Here is a 15,130-nt window from a genome sequence, read left to right as displayed (position 1 = left end):
TGTCATGTGAGGAACATAATTTGATAATCAAATGATGTACAGCAATGAAGAAGGTTGTGATGGTGAATGGATGTAAACATTACCGTCACCTTACATACAGTAGGGCTAACTGACACTCTTATTTACCCACAAACAATACGTCACCATGACCTTTACCACAGTGTCTTATTATGGACCCAAACTCAAAAGTTACATATCTGTATTTATCAGTTTTGCATCTTTGTAGTTGCTTTGAATCTCTTTGTGGTTGATTCTAGTCTTTTTGTAATTATATTGCATCCGTTTTTGGTGCTTATTTCTAAAACATGTGACTGTGAGACAGCAGTGTTTGAGAACTGAAGTGAAGGGAGACCTATAGCTCTGGAGGAAATCCCATACCTATCCTGTTAGAGTGAGAGGGTTTTAGTCTGAAGTGGATCAAAACTACCGAGAAGAATTAACAGTCTCAGACCCACCTTATGGAATACAAGGCACTTTTCATTTAAATAGATTTCTTGTCCATGCAAATGTACCTACAGTAATCGATTCTCATTCTTTGACACCCTGATAGCAGAAATCTAAGATCTGAATCAACACCAACATGTACTGACTTGTTTCTTGGCTCATGTCCACCAAATTTCATGGAAACCCGCTAAATGTTTCGCAATATCACAGTGAGAGCCATGTAAAGGTGTAAACATAACCTTCCTGGTAGAGATAAATTATGATTTCAAGGAGTAAAGGTGTGGCCAGGTGTCACTTTCTTGCCACCGGCAACCTATCCAGCACGACTGAGTCACGCAGAGCCGGTTGAGATCATTTTAATGCAATGTGCAGTACGTGCAAACTCAAGGTTTACCTCAAAATGCCCTGAATTGCATCAACTCAAAATGTCAACCTATGCTGAAGTCGCACCCAAAGCCATTACTCACAGTGATGAACATGTGAAACCAAAGCATTTGTCATGTTATCAGGACTTTGCAGTCAGTCCTGAGCTATAATATTCCCACATACCCTCTCTATAAAGACATATAGAGAGATAGACAGAGGAGACCTTGGCTGTTCTTGGCCCATTAGATGGTTTATTGCTGTTCTGGTCTGGGTTTAAGGCTTATTCAGGGCAGCTCACTGGTTGGTGGGTATTTGTCCTAGTGGAAATTTACCAAGATGAGAGCCTCAGAGTGAGTCTGCGCCTGCCGGTTAGAAATCACCCAGGAAACAGTCTGTGTAACAGCAGGCACATTTCTGAGGCTGAGTCTGCACGGTGGACTGCAACAGGGACTTGCCAACAACTAGAATTCATATGAGAACGTCAGCGTTGTTCTATATAATGAAAATACATGTAGATGAACATTTACAGGTTGTAATCAGATGCACAGGTTGTGTCCCATTGCACAGTCCAACAATAGTTATTCAGGTCAGGTATTTAAAATGAATGTAGTTAATTATAATTGTGGGTTGTTTGATATGCATAGGCCAAAAGCGTAACCAAGGCTGTTTATAATTCAAAACCACACAGATACTAGGATTTTCTATTTCAACATACACCATCAGTGATCATTATCTTTCCACTTTCTTTTTTGTACTTCCCCATCCAGAAACACGTATAGTGTTGGTGTACCTGAAGCGCTCCTTTTAAAGGAACAGTGTGTAACATTTCGGGGGCTCTATTAGCAGAAATTGAACATAATATTCATAACTATATTTTCATAACTTGTGTTTTTGTTAGCTTAGAATGAGCCCTTCATATCTACATAGGGAGCGGGTCCTCTTCACTGAGTCCGCCATGGTGCTCCACCATGTTTCTACAGTAGCCCAGAACAGACAAACCAAACACTGGCTCTAGAGAGAGCCTTACGTGTTTTTACGTTACCTGAAGGCCACCGTAGTTCTCCGACACGCTTGTGAAACTGTGTAATGTGAGCCGCAGAGTGCTAAACCGTGGTACCGCCAGCCGACGTCTGACTTCTGTTGCTCCTAAAGTAGTGTTATTATGGTAAGGATGGTCAGTGAGCGAGGTGATTACCGGCGTTACCACGGTTTTGCACTCAGTGTCTCATGTTACCGCAGTCTTGGAAAGGGAGGAGTGAGCGGAGGGGTGCTCAGTTGGTTGCAATCTGCAACCACACCACTAGATGCCGCCAAATCCTACACACTGTACCTTTAAGTTCACTGTTCCAAATCTACACGGTGTGCAACATGGGTTGCCCCAACATCGTAAGTGAAAAACATACCAACTAAGTACTTGTAAGTACATTTTGATGCCAAACTGCAAGCAAAGATAAAAACAAAATCCGTTTGTAAGGGGAACATGAACTATATCTGTTATCTGGACTGAATGTGAGAGATGTACTGAAGCTATCTGTCAGTGTTATATCTCCAACTGTTGCATGTGGAAAGTCTTACCCAACATGATGACAGACTCACTCACATGTTCACATTTACACCTGCAGATGTGGGTGAAGGACAGACATAGTTCAGTGGGACATTGTCTCTAATTTTAAATCGACTGCGTGGATGATTGACAGCAGAGCAGCAGACTTGGACTGTCAGTTACTCACTGGGCACAGTTTTCTAACTTTTTATGATGAATTGTCTGATACAATTACTGTAGGAACTTATTTCAGAGTGATCAACCTTTTTTCCCATGACCTTTAACCTCCCAGATGCCCATTCCATAAACTGAAAATTGGGAATTACAAAAGCGCCCTTTTCTTTTTTGTGCAACAGATTCCAAACTTGCACTGAGGTGCACCTTTGCACAGAGTCAAGTGGTCCCTCTGCGGTGTCACCCCCGTGCATTCAGACACTCGTTCCTCTCCTTGTAAGGTGACAAGTGCCCCCTGCCAGTCTGCCACTATGACTGAGGCAACACAGTAGCTTCCTGTGAGCCCACGAGGAGACTCAGATATCAGGAACTGAATCACTCCCACCGTCCCATTGGCCTCAAATGCCATTGTGATATCAGCCAAACTGGATGGCGAGTGGAAAGCGGCATTGTTGTCATAATACTGACATCATCCCCTGTGAATTTTTGCCCCTCTGGTAATTGAATCCCTCAGTGCCACTGCTCCACTGGCCGAGAGACAGGAATAGCAGCATGAGTGCGAACGTGCAGGGAGACATGAACAGCAAGAATGAGAGACATGAGAGGGTCAAAAGGGTCAAAAGTAGCTCTTGCATAATCTAGAATTACCCAGTCTGAGGTGAAAGACATGCATTAATAGAAGTAGTAAAAGTCTCAAAAATGGTAGTATGCAAATAAAGTGCCACAACTTCAAAATTGTACTAAAGTAATTGAGTAAAAAAAGGTAGTTTATTCATAAGACAATTACCAAAATGACCTGTTTAAACCTTTTACAGGTCTTCAACAGTGTTTAAAGCAGTAGAGAATACATCACTTTGACCTTTTTATACATTCAGTCCTTAAGGGTGTCTTGATTAAGTGACTGGGACTTGATGGTGATGATGATGATGATGATGTCGCAGGCAGCTAAGATGCTAACTTTGTAAAATGCAACATATCCAGGTGTAGTCTCGCTAGGGACCAGAGGTTTCTCTGCCCTTATGTACTCTCACTTTGATATTGTTGGCTATGTACCGCGACGCCTTATATGGTCCAGACCCCTGGTTTAAATCCTTAGAGAGTTAAGGATCATTTCTTTTCTCAAGCCATCTTATTTGATGTGGAAGTTCATAATCTTACAGTGCATTGCATCAGAAAAGGGAGATTTATGAATGCAGTGTTCATGAGTGTATCAGTTATCAGGAGAATTTGATTTTAAATTGTTTCCACCTATATAGTTCCTTCATTTTGATTACATGTATTTGTTTATTTAGCAGGGACAAAGCACAATGTAAAATATACCGTACCAGATATAGCTAAAAGCTCATTTTCATCTGTAGTCCCTGGGCGGAGTGCTGTGCAGGTTACAGAGATCAGTTGTATTCAAACCTTACATTTTCTAAAGAAAACAACAACACAATAAAACCCAAATCTAAGAAACAAACCAAAAATGAATAACCACCCGAAACAAAGAAAAGTAAAGAAATACGCAGGACATATGTTAAGATGCGTACCAGCCACTAAAGTTACTCTTCAGCCCTGATATCAAAAATATTTCAAAATAAATGCATTATATTGAAATGCTGTATAAACAACTAAAATCAAGTCAATGCAGGGTCAAACCAGTCTAGTCCTCCCACAGTATGTGAGTGTTTACTGGTCCCCACCCCAACTCCCTGTTTCTTTCTCCCTCCCACCCTCGTCCGTCAGACTTCCAGACATTCCCACACCCAGAGTTTGTTGATTTTCTGTTGATGTTGGCATGCTTCTGTGGAGCCGGGACCGGGACCGACTGGCTGAGGTCGCTCACGGCTGGTTCCAGCCTCTGTCGCCCTCCTTTATTCTCCTCCCTCTGTACATTGTCATGTTTCTTTACCATGCCCTGTTTTTACACCATGATACATTTATTGTTCTCAGTGCTTACATTAATCCTGAAGAGCACTGGGGAAAGGGGTTGTATCCTACATACCATGTCGATCAGCTGATAATGCTGGGTAATCCGAGGGCAAAGAGCAGACTTCATTTACTACAAAAGCAGTGAAATTGAGAAAAAAAAAGAGAGCACATTATCTTACACTGATTATTTTACTCCCAAAACATTACCAAAGAACCTAAATAATACCTAATACCTGTTTTGCTTGGTGTCTGTTTATCCATCTATTCATATTTATCAATATTTGTTTTAAATGTGTTTATTGCGAAGCATCATTTTCCAAGATGGCAAAACATAATATTGCCATGCTTCTTTTCCATTTAAACATATTAACAAACATAATGTCAAAAGACACAAGAACACTCTTCAAAAATAAGAAAATACATAAATACATAATTAAAATAAATACATACTGAATATATATATAATAAATAATATAAAAAAATAATTCTAATAATACATAATAATAATAAAACATAATATATGAAAACAGTAAAAAATAATAATGACAACACTAATAATAGAAATAAAACTATTATTTGTATAAATTCACCGACAAAATCTTGCAGCCAACATATCAACCTCACACTCTCCCCTTGTCTACCCCATCTCCACCCCACCATATTTATCAATATCAAATATCAATAAATCAATATGATGAATTTATTAAGAAGTTAAATTAAATACATTCTGAATATGTGAAGTAAAAAGTAGTTGCTGGTTGGCTGACTCTCATCTTATTAAGGTCTTAACTCAGTTTTGACCAAATATGTAGTGATTGCCTCTTTGTGGGGCAGATTTTAGGCAGCTTTCTTTGTGCATGACTTGATTTAACCTACTGGACTTAAACCTCTCAGCTCCACACAGACCAAAGCTAGCAGTCTCCTCAGTTCTAGTTCATTCGGTGCACATGCTGCCATTAAGTAATGATGCTAAAGAAGAAAAAGTGACACTATGTCTTGTTGGTAATGTGTAGTCTGAGTGTCAAATATCACGTTTCAGGGTTATATGATAATATAGTGCCAGTAACACAGACAGGTGCTGTCAGCATCTTTAAGCAATTGTTACCTGAGCAGAAATTACAACCAGTTCAACTCAAATAACACCTGATACTTACAGGCTTTTTTCTATTAAATGTCATTTTCATTTGGCTGAATATCAGTGCAGCGTGGTGAGCAATTAAGTCAAGTCCAATTCATTTATAGAGCATTTAAATTCACATTTAAAAATAACACCAAGATGCCTCTACAGAGAGATGTAAAAGTACAAGTTAAGTAAAAGGTAGAAATTCAGATTCGATTGTGTGATGTTGACACAGAGTTGTAAATAAGCTTGCAGCAGACCCGCTGAATGTGACTGACTGTCTACTTTGTGGCTCCGCTTAGGTCATTCGTAGTGTGGTTGACATAATTATTGGGCGGTGGACGCTGCTGAGTTATCACTTACGTGTGTCTGAGTTGATATTTGTGCCGCCAGCATGACTGTTGCTTTTAGACAAGGCTGCGGTTGTGGGTGTGCTGAGGAGATTTCAACCAGATGAGGAGGACTATCATAGAAATGTTAAGCTTTTATCATCTTGCACAGATTGATTTGTACTATTGTCCTGCTCTGTCCAAATCCTGTTTTCACTAGTCCGGCCCATACTGGCCAGTTCTGCTTCATGACACCTTGTTTTTCCCTTCTGCCTCCTCTTTGTTATGTCAGTCAAGCCTGAATAACAAAGAGGAGGGGGCTCAGTTTTGGGTACATTTCTAAATAATGGCCTCTCCACAGGGTCTAAACGAGTGCACAAGGCGGATATAACAGAAGAATTTAGTGCTCGAACGACTGTCTTTTTGACCTGCTGTCATTCCCTGTTGAGGAACCTCTCTCTGTCTTTCAAGTCTCCCTCATTGCATGCATGGACTTACATCCACCACGCCATTAAACAGCACTTTCTTTGCCTCTCCGGATTCTTTGAGTGGCTACGATTTGCATGAGAAGTGGCTGAGAAACGGGCCCCCTTCCCGTTTTCCTCCCTTTGTCCCACCATTCTTTTATTCCAAATCCTTCTCACTAATGCTCCTTCCTCGCTTTGTGCTGTGCATTATATGAGAGAGCTGGCCAATCAGTTAAGATGGTCACGGTGTTGGGCACAGGCCTTCATTTCCACAGCTACATAATTTCCCCTCCCTGTACTGAAAGTATGTGCACACAGGAACTTGAAATTTGAAAGGAATTGTATGGTTTGGATTAGAAACCAAACTAAACGGAAATGCTGAAAGGCATAATTGTTATTCACCTGGCTGTGCGCACATCGTCTCTTTTATCTGTACTGCCGTGGAGACTAAGCTTTGAGCTTTGGGTTGGAGTGTCTATATTTACCTGGGTGCAGCTCTACAACTAACTTAAAAGTTAGGTAACAATTACCACGAATCAGCTCGATGGTAGAAAAGATTATGAGCTTAACTTGCACCTACCTACCTAGATTGTGTACTGTTTAGGCAGCTGCAGTGCTCACAGTGTCCACAGGGGGCAGTCTGACCTTTGACCTTGTCTCGACACACGGTAATCCTGTTAGATCTGGCTGTCTGGCTGCATGGGCGCAGCGTGAGGTGAGTAATTGACAGAGATCCTAACAGTGATTCTGCAGAAGTTTTTCAACTGGATAATCAGAGTTATAGAGTTACTCAGTTGGTGCACATGTTCCTCTAAATATTAGTGTGTTTCGGAGGCAAGCAATGCCAGAAAGAAACAGCAGCAAAGTTCACAAAACTGATCAGGAAAATAAGTTTTTAATGTTAACAGAACTGATATAACTTGACATCCTGTGTCACATTCACTTGATATCAGTAAATAGAGGAAAATGAAACATATAATTATTTACAATTACGGTTCAATCCATACAGTATGGCTTTAGTATGGAAATTACTTATTAATTCAGTAATTACTTTAATGAAGAATTCAACCAAAAATAAGTCAGGCAATAGAATAAAATTCACACAATAATGGATTTGAAATATTTCAAATAGCCAGACGCAGACTTGGTGTGAGACAAAATAGTATCAAAAGAAAAAACCCAACATGTTTTATAGAGAGGTATCCCGGAGTATGAAATACAGAAATGCCTCCTGGCCCTTGTGGCGGGGGGTTACAACCGGGCGATCATCTTCACTTTCACAATCCACCTTCATCCTGCAACAGGACAGAAGTCACATGTTAATTTCACGTTTGAGGACAGGAAGCAAACCTCTGACAGAGTTGTTAATAAATGTGCGCATCATGTTAATGTGTAGACATTTGTTGATACAATACACATGTTCTTGTGTCTGCATTTACTGAGAAACTTTATGGTGCAATGATGAATAATGTTTGTGAATCCTCTACGGAACCGTTATGTCCTTCAAATGAACTAAATGTCTCTTATTGGGTGTGCATATGAAATGTGTCTGAATCCATCTGCAAGTCAGCCAAAACACTTTTTTTTAACAGTCCTCACTATATGTTCAACCATGTGCTAAATCTGAGTTTAATCTTCAACCTGTGTTCATATTTCTGTTCAAAAGTACATGTGCGAAATTATAAATGATCTTTGACCTTTTTCCATTTTCCTGCCGAGCTGCCAGTTTACTTATTGTACCTTTTTATGGAGTCAAATCAGTCCCCATATTAATTCATTCAACAGTCATGTTTATTTTTAGTAAAGCCAAGTTTCAACTATTGAATCTTGACGACACCTGGTGTTTTGAGCCTTAAATCTTATTAATCTTATTTGCTTTCTTTCCCAGAGTTATATGAGAAGATTGATACCACTCTACGCTAAATGTAAGCTACACCAGCAGTAGAAGGTTAGTTTAGTGCAAAGACTGAGGGAACAGTTAGCCTGACTTTATAGAGAGATTTAAAATCCAATTCCTTTTAAAAGCGAAGTGTCAACATTTTGGGAAATGTGCGAATTTGCTTTCTTGCCAAGAGTTAGATGAGGAGATTGATGCCACTCTCATGTTTGTACGATACATTTTAAGCTACAACCAGCAGACGCAGCACAAATACTGGAAACAGGAGGAAACAGCTAGCCTGGCTCTGTCCAAAGATAACAAAATACACTGATACACCTCTAAAACTCAGTGATTAACACTTTATATCTTGTTTGTTTAATCCATACAAAAGTGTAAAAATGACACAGGATCAAGACTACAATACTTTTTTTTCCCTTTCCTGTTTTCCATCAGTGGCAGACCTGATAGAAACACTGAAGCTGTTCAGGTCATTCAACAAGCTGCAATACTAAGAGTAGCTGTGTCTAGCAGTCTAGTTTGATGAGATTGCATAAAAAATGTTAGTGCTTCCCCCTTTTATGGCCACTCCAGCTCCTCCGTGTAGCTTTCATGACCTCCTGGGCTCAGAAATAGCCTCTACTGTTCAAAACTCATTGTGTCATTTTGAAGATTTGCATGCATGCTCTCCTCCTCTTCCTAACTCACTTTACTTTCATACTTGTTTTAGGTTTGGAGTTTCACGACTTGTTCACCTACATCTTTGCTCTCGCGACAGTCCCCGCAGATGCATCCCAAGCAGCCGTTTACCACCTGGATGCCGCAGAGCACCAGCTGCACCAACCCCATGGCCAGCAGAATGGAGAACAGGACGACGTGCCACATCACCGCATTGGCAGGGAAGGCACAGATTGCCCACATGGTCTGGTTTACAAGGTAGCTGCCATTACCACTGCAAGGGAGAAGAGCAGTAGAGCGTGAGCACTGTCCAAGACACACACACAACAGCATTAATGAAAATATGTGTGAAGCAGGCCTAGTTTGGGGTGCAGGGAGAAAAAGTGCGATGACCGAGTTGAGGAAAAATGTGTCAGTAAAGAAGGTGAATGGAACAAGTGAGGAGTGGAGAAAGAAAGCTCATGGAAAATAGAAAGGAGGGGAATTGAGAGAGAAGTTCTTGTTGAAATATGAATACTTTTATTGGAGAAATGTGACATTCAAAATCATTATTGGTGGAAAATTAAAAGAATGGTTTGACATTTAGGGAAATATGTGTTCTCACTTTCTTGCCGAGAGAAAGATGAGAAGATGGATATACAACTCACCTGCCTGTACAGTAAATGTGTAGCTGCCACCAGAAGCAGGTTAGCTTAGCTTAGCATAAAGACTGGAAACGGGGGAAAACAGCTAGCCTGGCTCTGTCCAAAACTCGGTCTCATAGGAAGGCGTATAAATAGCACGACATTACACGGGAATTTTGCATGTCATGACGACGCATTTTAGGCTTTTAGCGTGTCATTTGTACACCCTGCAACAAAACTTCAGAAATGCCCGCAGTTAGGTTTAGGCAACAAAACCATTTAGGTAGGTTTAGGAAAAACATCATGGTTGGGCTTAAAATAAGGACGTAAACTAAGTAAAACTAACGGAAGCAACGTAACATAAGTGTTAAAAACTGAACGAGGCTAGCTGTTTCCCCCTGTTTCCAGTCTTCATGCTAAGCTAAGCTAACCTTCTACAAACATCTACAATTAGATATTTAAAATAGAGATTGTTTTGTCAAATTAGGGATATTTAAGGGAACAGAACCTATATATTATGCAAACTGATAACACTGAGATATTGTATTTTTAATATGCTGCTAACTAACTATATAATTATTTTCTATTACCTATTAATCTAAAATCGTTAAAGTGCTTGTTTGGCTCAATCAACAGTTTAAAACTGAAGAAAGCAGCATATCGTCACATTTGAGAGGCAGAAACAAGCAAATGTTTGGCATCCTTGCTTCATAATTGTCGATTCCTTTTCTGTAGATTGCCAAATCTATTAATTGACTAATCACTTTCGCCCACTTGGAAATATTAGAGTACTCCAACCAATGCTGGTTCATGGTGCACTGTGTAAAAGACAGTTAACAGGAGTTCAACATAGCAGAATCTCACATAGAAAAAAGGGGAAATTGAGGTTTACTAAAGGAAGGACAATCTGAGGTTGAGTATTAATATCCCACCATGTATTGTTGGTTCCTTCCCTGTAACCACTGGTGCCCTTTAGACTGCTGTCGTCATGGACAGCAATAGCCTATGTATTAACAACATGCTCATATTTATTAACGGGTGTCCCAATCACCTGATGAGCCTCTATCAGGTGATTCAGTTTTACCTGCCTAAGCTCGTAAAATGTTTCAGCGGTGCCCATCGTGTCATCCTCCCAGCGTTATCGCTTTGGCTCGGCCTTATTTTAAGTCCTATGGCGTCGGGGCCTGCAAGGAGCCAAATTTAGCTACTAGATTGAATGTTCCTCAACAGAAAGAGCCAAGAACCGTAATCTATAACTTAACAAGATCAACATAAAAAAAGAATATCCCTGCATGCATTAGTATATTCTCCATTATTGTTTTCCACATTTGACAAGAAGACTATGAAAAGACTCGGAAAGAAGAGTGGTTGCTTATTCTGAATTCCCAGGCTCATCAATAACACATAGCTAAAAAGTGCTGGTCCAGTCTGCCACCTACTGGATTTTAATAATATTGCATTACTTAAGAACTGAAACTCTTCTGCTGCACTAACAAAGATCCATTAAAGTAAATATAACTGATGGAAATAACAGAGATTCAACAGCATCACCTGCATGCCCAAAAAAAAAAGTACATTTCCATGAGTGATGATGGGTAAATCACTCACGTGCCGAGGTCTTCGAAGGGGTATTTCCATGAGCCATCATCCAGCTTACACTTGGGTCCGATAGCCAGACCTGCAGAGGCCACGCTGGTGCAGTAGATCGCTCCAACCAGGCCGAAAGCAGAGGAGAACACAGAGTTCAGCATCTGAAAGACAGATGGGAAACATTGAGAATTACTGGTCCTTAAAACGGGGTTCCTCTTTGCGTTAATTTTTTGAGGATTTCTTTTCTCGTCTGTCTTGTTTTTCTTGACTAAAGCAGGCCTGTGTTGCCCTTTAAGGCTGTTAATGTGACCAGGGACAACACAAACACCTTTGACATGATTTAAGACGAACACCAACACACTCCCAGGCAGTCTGGTTTCATTATTTGACATTCTAATTCAATAAGATGCAAGTGCTGTCTTGATTAAATACAATCCAGTGGAGGTCAGAGTAGGAGTGCTGTTACTCTCGGCTCACTTTATCTGAAATTATCAGTAAATATAAGGTTATATAAGATTATAAATATGTAAAATAATAATAGTTTGACACAAAAAAAGGTCCGCTGACTAGTTTTTTCAGGGCTTTTGACCACATTTCATGATCTTCTTCTGCAGACGGAGTTGGCTCACTTAACACCAAGAGGGCTCAGATAGATATTGAGGTGTCTCCATGACAACTGAGGGAAAACTCCATCCGCTGAGGAAGACAGTGAAACGTGGTTGAATGCCTCTGGAAAAGCAAGTAAGTGGACTTGAGTTAAGATCTTTTTTTTTTTCATCAGCGCACTGTATTCAAATTTAATAAGGAACTTTCACACTCAACAAAAACTATTATAAACATTATTTAAACAACAATAAGGAGATTAGATAGAGTGCAAAATTACAAAATAAAATACACTAATTAAAGCAGATTACACTGCTTTTCTTCACTACAAATGTCTCCACAATTAGCAGTCTATTTACTGCTAATTAAAGAGAGGTGAGTACTGTTCGTAGCCCTACTTCAGTAATATATTTACCAAAAACTTTAAATAGTAATGCACAGTAAATATAATAATATGATGGTGCTTCGGTATTTGATATGACATCATCCTCTCGGCTTTTTACCACCCATCGTTTTCAGTCTGCTCCCCACACTGGCATATATATGTAAATCTTTCAAATGACTTAACTCACCCGGCAACGGTTGCCACAGCAACCATTTCCGCAGCAACCCTTGCCCCCGGCCCTGATAGCTGAGCAGCTCGGACAGAGGATCTGAAAAGTTGAAAGTAGAAAACGTTTATCAAACGACACATTTAGTTTTCATCACAAGTGATATTTAAGTAATTTAAATGCGAGAGTTTCTCAAAAAAGCATTTATGTAGGAATGGTGTGTGTATTTATATCTTCATAAAAGTGCACACATCCCTTCTTACACATTTGCATTTATATGCGTGTGTCTCTGTGAATGTTCTCTTATCTCCTAAAGCAAATATTTGTGAATCCTGAATCGAGGAAAGAAATCCAACTTCCTGGTTGTCTCTGTTCCAAACTGTAATATCACGCCGATAAAGATGCGTCCTCTCCACAAGACTCAAAGGTCTCTCTGATCCATTGATGAGATTAAATAGGCCTATTTATGAATATTTATTGTGCTTGTCAGCCTTTAAAATGTCGAGATAATGTCGGTGTGTTTGTCATTTTTGAGGAAGTAGAGGAGATCAGACAATGTTTTAATCTCTAGTGTCAATGTTTCCTAAAAGTTCTCCTTATATTATAACATGTAGGTACACCGCAGTGTAAATATACTCCATTACAAGTAAAAGTACTCAAAGCAGAAAAAATAGTGTTATACATTATATTCATATATTTATTTTAATCTTGTACTTGGTCAAGTTGGAGCTAATTCTTTATTTATGTTAGGTGGTTTCATCTACATGTTTTGTAAAGCAACTATCTGAAAGATAAATGTAGTATAGTGAATTGGAAGTATAAAGTGACATCAAATGGAAATACTCAAGTGTAAATACCTTAAACTTGTACCTGAATTAATGTACTTTGTTCTTTATCTGTTTCGAGAATTCATAAAGAAAAATTGTGCTTATGTAAGGTTTAATTTTCAATTTTAAGATGCCTTTTGCTAGATACCAAGTACAATTTAAAAGTTATTTACTGGGAGGAAATTGGGTATAATTATAAATAATTTACAAATAATTATCGTCCACACAGAGTCAAAAGTAAGGCAATGATGAAAAAGAAATAAAACAAACCAATGCTTCTAAAAATAGGTCACAGTTATTCCCCCTACTCAATAAAAGTGATTTTATAGGTTTACACAGAGCCAAGTTAATGACTGAAAAACCCAATAAAACACACAGTAAAACATCAAACCAGACTTTGGCAATACACACAGATCATAATCTTTTACTCACAAAGAGGCCTCCTCCGATGAGCCCCCCCATGAGCCAGACCTGGAGGGAGATTTGGTCGTTGTCCAGACTCTCCCCGTTGGGGAAGAACAGCAGCAGGTTGGCGATCATGCAGATGAACGCTGACGGCAGCAGGATCAGGCCCACCAGACGGGCACATTTCCCCGTACAACACATAGTTACACTTCGCTACGTGTGTCTTTTCCTCTCAAAGTCAGTGAAAAAGTGAGCGAAACAAATATAGGAGGCGAGTGAGAAGCTGTCACACACTGCGTAAGTCAAACACAGGCAGTGACAGTTATAACAGGAAGGAGAGGGGAACAAAGGCCAAGTATTGGTGTGGCTGCCTACAATCTGATTTCAGACCATGTGTATCTTCTCATGGGTATCATAAAAAATGAAAATCCTCAGCGGGGGTAAAAACATCTACTCTGTCAAAGTAAAAATGCAGGATAAACATTAAAGCTAAACAAACTACAGAATACAGAAAGGAGAGGGGGTATCTGTGTGTGTTTAGGGGGCTCGTTCATGCAGCTGGACGCCCTTTGATACCTGCTCATAAGTCCATTTGTTCTATTTATGGCCTACAGCAAACACAAGAGAGGGCTTGGCCTACAGTACTAAACGCCCTGTCAACCAAAGTAACTAAATCGAACTAAATGGTACAGTTTAATGGGGAGTAAATTCATTTACTTGTGTGAGTGTGGTTAATTTGAAGCATCACAGATGTGAGTATGTCAAAAAAACTGCTACCAAATTAATAAGTGTCCGCAATCAGCGCTTCAAGGACCCAATAATATGTTTAGTGTTGAACTTTCATATCATTCTACACATTCTGTTGTCCAAATTAACGATACCAACCGAGCTATACTTAAAAATTAACAAACTTAGTCATTTTTAATTTACTTTACACATATGAAAAGGTGGATTTTTACTTTTTACAGGTGCATTTTTTGACAATACGAAAGATATGGTTGACGTTAGGAATTATGAGAGTCATTTTAAATTAGATCTGGGTTGAAAAACTGAGAGAGTAAGACAGTTTTGTGCTATTTTGACGGCATATTTTGACTCTCAAAGAGCTGGATATACTGCAAAACGGACAGTTTAACAGCAAGCAAGTGGATGCTCCAAAATGTTGCAGTGTTCCTTTAAAGGTGCAGTGTGTAGGATCTGGCGGCATCTAGTGGTGAGGTTGCAGATTGCAACCAACTCAAATTTCTCCCGTGTGCGGAACATGTAGGAGAACCACGGTGGCCGATGCGAAAACGCGAATGGCTCTCTCTAGAGACAGTGTTTGGTTTGTCCGTTCTGGGCTACTGTAGAAACATGGTGGTCTCTGTGAAGAGGACCCACCAATCTACACACGGCTCATTCTAAGCTAACAAAAACACAACGATTCTTAGCTTCAGGTGATTATACACTAATGAAAACATAGTTATGAATATTATATTCCATTCCTTCTAATAGATCCTCCGAAATGTTACACAGTCCCTTTAATAATCTGTTTTCAAACACATTTAATTTATTCTAAATGTTCTCAACTTTCGACTATCAATAGATTCAATAAATAAAGAATCCATGCAGAGGAATAAT

The 15,130-nt window shown here is 39.5% G+C and overlaps 1 protein-coding gene across 1 annotated transcript; it reads right to left on the bottom strand.

The window, feature by feature from the left end:
• Positions 1-7,236: 7,236 nt before the first annotated feature.
• Positions 7,237-13,848, bottom strand: tm4sf5 (transmembrane 4 L six family member 5). Its single transcript, XM_074624769.1, has 5 exons — positions 13,538-13,848; positions 12,300-12,380; positions 11,143-11,285; positions 8,993-9,185; positions 7,237-7,652 (listed from the first exon to the last, which is right to left on the bottom strand). Exons 1-5 carry the CDS (start codon positions 13,709-13,711, stop codon positions 7,635-7,637), a joined length of 609 nt encoding a protein of 202 aa, XP_074480870.1. The 5' UTR covers positions 13,712-13,848; the 3' UTR covers positions 7,237-7,634.
• Positions 13,849-15,130: the final 1,282 nt, after the last annotated feature.

Source organism: Sebastes fasciatus, chromosome 22, assembly GCF_043250625.1.
Source record: "Sebastes fasciatus isolate fSebFas1 chromosome 22, fSebFas1.pri, whole genome shotgun sequence".
NCBI classification, from domain to species: domain Eukaryota; kingdom Metazoa; phylum Chordata; class Actinopteri; order Perciformes; family Sebastidae; genus Sebastes; species Sebastes fasciatus.
This window is presented reverse-complemented; position numbering and strand designations above follow the sequence as displayed.

Excerpts from the sequence above, each read along its gene's own strand:
- tm4sf5 (XM_074624769.1), bottom strand. The coding sequence starts at position 13,711 with ATGTGTTGTACGGGGAAATGTGCCCGTCTGGTGGGCCTGATCCTGCTG. Across the intron at positions 12,381-13,537 it reads TCATCGGAGGAGGCCTCTTT|ATCCTCTGTCCGAGCTGCTC; the intron begins GTGAGTAAAAGA and ends TCAACTTTTCAG. Across the intron at positions 9,186-11,142 it reads CCCTTCGAAGACCTCGGCAC|TGGTAATGGCAGCTACCTTG; the intron begins GTGAGTGATTTA and ends TCTCCCTTGCAG.